The 7,909-nt window shown below is 45.0% G+C and overlaps 1 protein-coding gene across 17 annotated transcripts; it reads right to left on the bottom strand.

Moving 5' to 3' along the window:
* Positions 1-1,307: 1,307 nt before the first annotated feature.
* On the bottom strand, positions 1,308-5,155 carry LOC123044373 (uncharacterized). 17 transcript variants are annotated; one of them, XR_006420052.1, is made up of 8 exons: positions 4,546-5,155; positions 4,310-4,369; positions 4,117-4,197; positions 3,704-3,759; positions 3,317-3,394; positions 3,106-3,224; positions 2,502-2,602; positions 1,900-2,403 (listed from the first exon to the last, which is right to left on the bottom strand). XR_006420052.1 is itself a non-coding variant. In XM_044467103.1 (6 exons), the coding sequence occupies exons 1-5, from the start codon at positions 4,740-4,742 to the stop codon at positions 3,361-3,363; spliced, it is 447 nt and encodes a 148-aa protein (XP_044323038.1). In that variant the 5' UTR covers positions 4,743-5,155; the 3' UTR covers positions 1,900-2,403; positions 2,502-3,360. The 17 variants fall into 17 exon arrangements, 4 of the variants coding, with proteins under 4 accessions (XP_044323038.1, XP_044323037.1, XP_044323036.1 ...); XR_006420049.1 differs by having other exon boundaries at positions 3,704-4,197; XR_006420051.1 differs by having other exon boundaries at positions 2,502-3,224.
* Positions 5,156-7,909: the final 2,754 nt, after the last annotated feature.

Here is a 7,909-nt window from a genome sequence, read left to right as displayed (position 1 = left end):
TCGGCGCTTAGGCTGTTTCTTGTAGGGGTCATCCTCCGTTGTTCCATCTTCATTCCCATCCTTTGGGATGTCCACCATGTATATGTCGTATGATGAGGTGGCTTTCCAGTGCCCTGTGGGCGCTGGTTCTTGGTCGTCTCCGGCGTCGTCGTCCATACCGTCGATGTCTTCGGAGTTGAAGTATAGCATGTCGGTTAAGTCATCGACAGTGGCTACGAAGTGGGTGGTGGGTGGGCTTCGAATTTCTTTGTCGTACGCATCCCAAACATCCTGACCATAATCCGGCCAGGGTTCCCCTGATAAAGAGAGACACTTTAGCGAATTCGGGATGTCGCCGAAAGGCGAGTGTTGAAAGATATCTGTAGCAGTGAACTCCATGATCGGCGCCCAATCGGACTCGATTGGCAGGGACGCGGGAGGCTCGGAGTCCGGCGAGGAGTCCGGCACCTCGGAGTCACGGTCTTTGCGAAAGGCAGGGTCGGTATTCGGCTCTATCGCCGTAGAGGTAGAAGCCCCCGAGGCGGTGTCCAACCACCCATCCTCGATCGGCGCAGTCGGCTCCGAGCTAAGGGTCGGAGCGGATACTCGTGTGGCCTCCAAGGCACTGTCCGGCGGCAGAGCTAGATCATGCCCATCGTGACAGTGCGGCGCGCTCGGCTGTGGCTCGAATCCGTCGAAGATCAAGTCTCCGCGGATGTCAGCCATATAGTTCAAATTTCCAAATCTGACCTGATGGCTAGGGGCGTAGCTTTCGATCTGCTCCAGATGGCCAAGTGAATTGGCCCGCAGTGCGAAGCCGCCGGATACGAAGATCTGTCCGGGGAGAAAAGTCTCGCCCCGGACCGCGTCGTTGTTGATGATCGAAGGAGCCATCGGGCCTAGGGGTGACGACACAGAGGAACTCTCAATGAAAGCACCAATGTCGGTGTCAAAACCGGCGGATCTCGGGTAGGGGGTCTCGAACTGTGCGTCTAGGCGGATGGTAACAGGAGACAAGGTTCACGATGTTTTTACCCAGGTTCGGGCCCTCTCGATGGAGGTAAAACCCTACTCCTGCTTGATTGATATTGATGATATGGGTAGTACAAGAGTAGATCTACCACGAGATCAAGGAGGCTAAACCCTAGAAGCTAGCCTATGGTATGATTGTTGTTCGTCCTACGGACTAAAACCCTCCGGTTTATATAGACACCGGAGAGGGCTAGGGTTACACAGAGTCGGTTACAATGGTAGGAGATCTACATATCCGTATCGCCAAGCTTGCCTTTCGCACCAAGGAAAGTCCCATCCGGACACGGGACGAAGTCTTCAATCTTGTATCTTTATAGTCTTGGAGTCCGGCCAATGATGATAGTTCGGCTATCCGGACACCCCCTAGTCCAGGACTCCCTCAGTTAGTGTTCACAAATGGTTGATCGGACAAAACACCAGATGTTCAATCATGCAAGTGGCAAGCATGAGCCAAAACAGAACACAACTCTGTGCCAAATCCTGAATATTAACACAATCTAAACTAATTACCATGACAACACATACGAAAGAAAAGAATGCAGCAGCTAGATAGAAAAGGAAGTGAACAAACCTTCGCTAGCATGAGCCAAAACAGAACACAACTCTGTGCCAAATCCTGAATATTAACACAATCTAAACTAATTACCATGACAATACATACGAAAGAAAAGAATGGAGCAGCTAGATAGAAAAGGAAGTGAACAAACCTTCGCTGGCAGAACAAATAAGCAGCAACCCCAGACCGAGATTATGTAATGGCGTGGAGGCCCATTTGAAACCATGTGCGCTTTGAAAATATTTCCATTTTTTCATTAGCTTTGTGTTTGAGAAAGCACACAGACAGTCCAAGCCATACCTGGACTCATATCACTGATAATTTCAGACAAGTTTTTGAACAAGCAATAGGAAACAACCATTTATTCTAGACCAAATTTGAGGAGTGGAACCCCCAAAATTCTCCTTGTTCAGGCTTTACATAATCTCACAACACGGTAACAACAGTAGCTTTCCTATATGTCGTTCCTGATCATCTGGTTTTCTAATGTTCAAGGCATATAACAACGACTCACTCTACACATGTTCACAAGGAAATATACATATCCTATAACACCTAGAATCAATACTCCCAGCACATACACACAAAATTATACAAGAACCAGTTGCAGATGTTGCTTGGCACGAAGCCCTGAATCATTCTTTCTTCACGGATTTCGCCTTGTCAGCGCCACTGTACGGAGCGACATGGTACACATATTGCTAGAGGACTAAGAAGATAACCCTTTCTACGATAATCAAGACGTTCTGGATTGCATCATGTATGCGCTCGACGTCCAGCCAGAAATGGCGAGACTGAATAACCCCTACAGTAGCCAAAATGTCCAGCACACAACCCTACAGACAGATAACCATATTCAAGAAGCGAGAGTTTGATCAGATTTGAATTGATAAAAAGAAACTATGTCACAAAATGGAACGGGTGTCGTATTTACCTATTTAGTTTCCTACCGCTAAGGATTGCAGGTTAGAATGTGTCTCAAGCACCCGTAGACAATAGGGTGGTTCACTAACAGCAACAGTCCACTGGGAATGTCTACAGCAGCAAAGTTGTGTGTTGAAAGGTGAAATAATTTAACTGATTTATGCTCATAAACTCGTTTCAAACTTATCTCTAGCTTTATTTTTCACCGTGCATAGTTGTTTATTTGCGACCTTTATTTTTCTTTCTTTCTGAATTTGAATATTTACATGGCAATGCATGGAAAATTAAACTGCAGATAAAGCTCCTAGACTGATAACCTCAGCCATAATAACAATATATAAGGTAATTAAATATCATGCTGGACAAAATCCAAAGAGTGGGTGAGAGAAGAGCTTCATGCAAAATCATAGCAGATAACATGGCAAGAATAAAAGGCCTTAACTATCAACATTACTAAACCAATATCGCCACCTTAACCAAATGTCCGATGCAACCATGAAGACAAACTTGCGTACAATTACATCAAAACATTCAGACACATAGGAAAAAAACTAACCCAAAGATAATTACAATAGTTTTTGAAAGTCTTTATGCCAGGAGAGGAAGTGATTTACCAGCGAGAAAGAGAAGACAATCCCTTTCATGCACAAAAACTTAGCAAGAGGCTTGTGACCTACCAACTCCTTGGCAAACAAGTGATAGAATATGACCAAGCCATATAATGCCATGGAGACTGAAAAATTTCAGTATAAATGTGAATGTCCAGCTGACCCTACTGGTGTACAGCCCAAGAAGCTGAAGTGTAATAATCAGAATGGAGCATACATGCCTAACAACAAGAAATTGCCAGGTCCAATACTTCAGAAGCTTTAATCTCTTGTGCTCCAACAGAACATTGCGGGGCTGCCAAAGCACAGATCCAGAAGCATATTGGTTACTTTCAGTACGCACAAAGTAAAACTATGAACATGGTGAAAAGCCTTAACTAACAGTACTGCTAGTAGCTTCCTGACTACATATGCAGGACACCATCATTTAAATGCATATAGGCAAACATAGTGAACAATACATGAAGAATCGTAAGTTACAATCATAACTCAAGCAATGACTACTATGTGCATGCTTCGGTGATACAATTCGTATGGACAAAACACATACCAAAAATGGAGCAAAAGAAAAGAAATGTAAATCTATTTATGCTGCAGAACTGACATATGTTTTTGGTATTCGCTCGGATCTGAGACAATGTCAGGGCCACCCAATCTAATCTGAAAATACTCATTCATCAGAGTTAATATGTAGTATATTGAGAGTAAGATCAAACAAAAAAATCACAGGAAATGGCAAGAGTGTCCAACATTGCAAATAAACAATAGACCAGACAAAAAAAGTCAAAAGCTTGTAGACACAAACACAAATAGTTGGTAACCAGACCTTCGATCAGAAATTACTTGAATGTTTATTTTTCTTAGATTGCAAGGAGCGGATCATTAGATTACTTAGTACTGGCTACAAAAAGCATATGTAGCCTTCTCTTCAACTTGTGAGCAGGTTGAATCCGATGTTCCAATGCATGGTCACCTGCTGTGCACACACAATTGGGCGATCCAAGTGCAAGTACTCACACAATGGAAGGCAGACTGTGTACGATGACACACGACCCGCTCTATTTCCTTCCTGCTGTTTCGCTTCATTCCACACAAAGACTGAAACCAGCGAGCACCAAGATAGTGATTAAAACTCTAAACTTCACACACAGATTAAGGAGTGACACACACACATTAAGCTTTGGTAAGAAGTTCAGATAGAATTCGTCACCTCCGACAGTCGACCTCCTCTCCGAGGAAAAGGCAGGCCCTCCTCCCTGTCATCGTATTCCTTCAAGAAATTGCATAAACTGAGACTTATAATTAAGGAATTGCCACACATGTATGGAGCATCAAGAAATTTATACTATTGGATTAAGGCACAAAGAAATTGAAAATACATAGCATGAGAAGGAGGGGGAGGAGCAGGAAGAGAAGCAACACAAGAGATTGGAGGAAGGAGCTCACGTAGGGAGGGGTCGCCAGAAGGGGAAAGGGAGACGGCGGAGCAGGGCAACCGACACAGACGGCTTGAGCAGCTCACAGTGGTGGACTTCGAAGCAGTTGTTGCCATCAACCATCTCCATGAACTGGGCAATGAAGGGAGGAACAGACTGGGTTCGCCTCACCTCCTCCATGCAGCAGGCCAGCAACTCGTGTTTCATGTTCTTCTGCGCGTCCTTGTGTAGCCTCTTGGATCAGGCGGTCGTTATCCTCGGCGGCGGCGCGGGAAGAGGAAGGGCCAGAGGTGCCCTCTCCCCTCCACCGCTGGACCTCCTGTTCCTCTTTCCTCTCTCTCTCCCTCTCATCTTCTCAGGGACGGATCCATGGGGTCGCAGCCGGAGAAGATCGCCTCGCCTTGGATCCGATGAGATGAATGAGATGTGAGGGGAGACCGGCGCGGGAGGATGGAGGAGGAGGAAGCGAGCATGAGGCGGCTGGGAGGAGTGAGGGTGGCGGCTGGGAGGAGTGAGGGTTCGTGTGGAAGGAGGGAGGGTGCGGCGACTGTGCAAATTGGAGGGGAAAGGGGATAGGCGTGGGATTGGGCAAGGACTGGATGCAGCGTGCAAGTTGCGGATTGGGCAAAATCTCACGCACATGAGCACGGTTGACCCAGCCAATACATAGTCGAGATGAGCCCGCCAGTCATTGGACGACAAAAGAACTGCATGGTGAAAACGAGATTTACCGGAAGGTGAAAATCCAATGGCACAAGAGAGAAAAGGACCAAATCCAACGGCCCAAAGTGCATGGAATTGGGGGAGCTCCATGGAGGAGGTTCGGCTAGCAGCCTTATAGGTTAGAATATGTGAGTTCTTGATCCTATCTTGCAAGTCTATAGTCACCTATTATGTGTTATGATCCGACAACCCCGAAGTGACAATAATCGGGATACTTCTCGGTGATGACCGTAGTTTGAGGACTTCATGTATTCACTATATGTTAATGCTTTGGTCCGGTACTCTATTAAAAGGAGGCCTTAATATCCCTTAGTTTCCACTAGGACCCCGCTGCCACGGGAGGGTAGGACAAAAGATGTCATGCAAGTTCTTTTTCATAAGCATGTATGACTATATTCGGAATACATGCCTACATTACATTGATGAACTGGAGCTAGTTCTGTGTCACCCTATGTTATAACTATTACATGAGGAATCGCATCCGACATAATTATCCATCACTGGTCCAATGCCTACGAGCTTTTCACATGTTGTGTTTTGCTTATTTACTTTTCCGTTGCTGCTGTTACAATTACTACAAAACTGTTATCTTTACTTTTGCTACTGTTACCATTACTATCATACTACTTTGCTACTAAATACTTTGCTGCAGATACTAAGTTATCCAGGTGTGGTTGAATTGACAACTCAACTGCTAATACTTGAGAATATTCTTTGGCTCCCCGTGTGTCGAATCAATAAATTTGGGTTGAATACTCTACCCTCGAAAACTGGTTCGATCCCCTATACTTGTGGGTTATCAGGGTCCCCCTCATTTATGCCAGCACACATCCACTTTTCCTCCAGAAAAAATCATCCCATTGCTCAAACTCGTGTTCTTGCTCATCTTGCTGCCATTTTTTATCTCCTTGCTCAAAGCTCCATTTGCAAAACTTTTTTGGGGGATTGTTCATCAGTATGTGACTCCTCCAATGGTCAAATTAGTTTTTGTTCTAGTGCTTTATACATTGCAAATTTTTGCTACTGTGGTGACCTTGTTCTTGAGCTTGCATGTCAAATTTATATGGTCCAAAGTAGTGTTGTTGCATGATATAGCCTCTAGACACTTGTGGGAGTAGTTGCTATTAGTTTTATTGAGTTTAGTTCACTTTTATTTCGAGTCACTAAAAATTCTAGAAATTTTCAGAAAAAGGAAGAATGATGAGGAGATGGTTAAGGGTCTCTTCAAGTTGGGGTTCTGAAGGAAATGAGAATGAGGAGAAGAAGAAGCCCAAGTACAACCTTCCTCGCGCGGCGCAGGTTCGGCCGTGTGAGTGGCCAAGTGATGCGTTCTTGAGGAAGGCCGTAATTTATGATGATTTCCATTATTTGGCGGATAATGCTGGCATTACCGTCTTCCTCGAAGATAAGTGTGACCAATACCTCCTACTCACTAGTACCTTCGTGCAAAAATTTCACTTTCCTTCTAGGAAGGATCCTCCCATGGTAGAATTTTACTGTGCCCAAGCAAATGACACTATGTGATTTTTGTGATGTTTACAAAATACCTTATGAGGGCAGCATCAATGAGCCACGCCCTAGGGACGTGGAGGACTTTATTTATGAAACTACTATGGGAGAAGAGAGAGGAGTGTCAGAAGCTAGGGCAGGTAGCTTGCATTTTTCCTGTTTTGTGTTATTATTCATTATTTGCAAGGAGATGCTTGATAGGTCATGGAGAGAGTGGGGGCCTTAGTGCACCTGATCTCGCTATTTTGCGCCATGCTTTATATTCTGACAGAACTTTTAGTTTGGGCGCTATTGTTGCTCGACGATTGAACACAAACCGTTCGAAGGGTACTATTTTTGGTGGTATCTATGCCCCTCGTCTAGCTAAACATTTTGAGATACCTATTAGGCATGATGAGGATGAGGAGATGAAGTTTCCCACTAAATATTTAGATATGCTAGTATGGTAGCACATGATTTTAAAAAAGACTCCAGTGATACCTTGTCGCACGTCTGCGCCGTTTCTCCTTAGCAATAAGTCCTTTGATAGGAGTATTTGATGGTTGGGAAACACTAGCCTTAAAAGGATCTCCTGAAACAACCATATAACGAGTAGGGCTCTTTGATGAACCTGCAGTGAAAAAAGGTATATGCAGTCCAGATGGGGTCAAGCCGTACTATGGACCCTTTCTGCAGTGTGCCTCTAGCGCCGCCCAGGGTATTTTTAGTGCGTAGTTATGTACGTGCGGTACGTAAGCCGCAACCTTATGGGGTGACCGGCGGAGGTCGAACTGCTAATCAAGGTCCGGATCCATTGATTTATTGCAATTATGCACGGACCGGACTCGTTTAGATACATCATTGGCTTTATTGGCCGATGAATTGTTCGGCTTGATAAGGCTGCCATAAACCTCAGCTACGAGGGCCACGATGTGCTCTTCAGTACGAAGGGAGCTCTCCATATTTTCATTGACTGTAATAACGCCCCGAGGTCCAGGCATCTTAAGCTTCAACTAAGCATAGTGTGGGACTGCATTAAAGCGGGCGAAAGCAGTTCGTCCGAGCAGTGTGTGATAGCCACTGCGGAAAGGGATGATGTCGAAGATTAATTCTTCGCAGCGGAAGTTGTCTGGGGAGCCAAATACTACCTCCAATGTCAATGA

The sequence above is a fragment of the Triticum aestivum genome, chromosome 2B (assembly GCF_018294505.1).
Source record: "Triticum aestivum cultivar Chinese Spring chromosome 2B, IWGSC CS RefSeq v2.1, whole genome shotgun sequence".
In the NCBI taxonomy this organism is placed as follows: domain Eukaryota; kingdom Viridiplantae; phylum Streptophyta; class Magnoliopsida; order Poales; family Poaceae; genus Triticum; species Triticum aestivum.
The sequence above is the reverse complement of the archived record's forward strand: the minus strand, read 5'-3'. Positions and strand labels throughout refer to the sequence as shown.

Bases quoted from the DNA above. Each gene is read 5' to 3' on its own strand.
- LOC123044373 (XM_044467100.1), bottom strand. From the start codon at position 4,742: ATGAAACACGAGTTGCTGGCCTGCTGCATGGAGGAGGTGAGGCGAACC. The intron at 4,198-4,309 runs GTGACGAATTCT...CGCTGGTTTCAG, and splicing joins GAGGAGGTCGACTGTCGGAG to TCTTTGTGTGGAATGAAGCG. The intron at 3,395-4,116 runs GTGAGTACTTGC...GTGCTTTGGCAG, and splicing joins CACAGTCTGCCTTCCATTGT to CCCCGCAATGTTCTGTTGGA.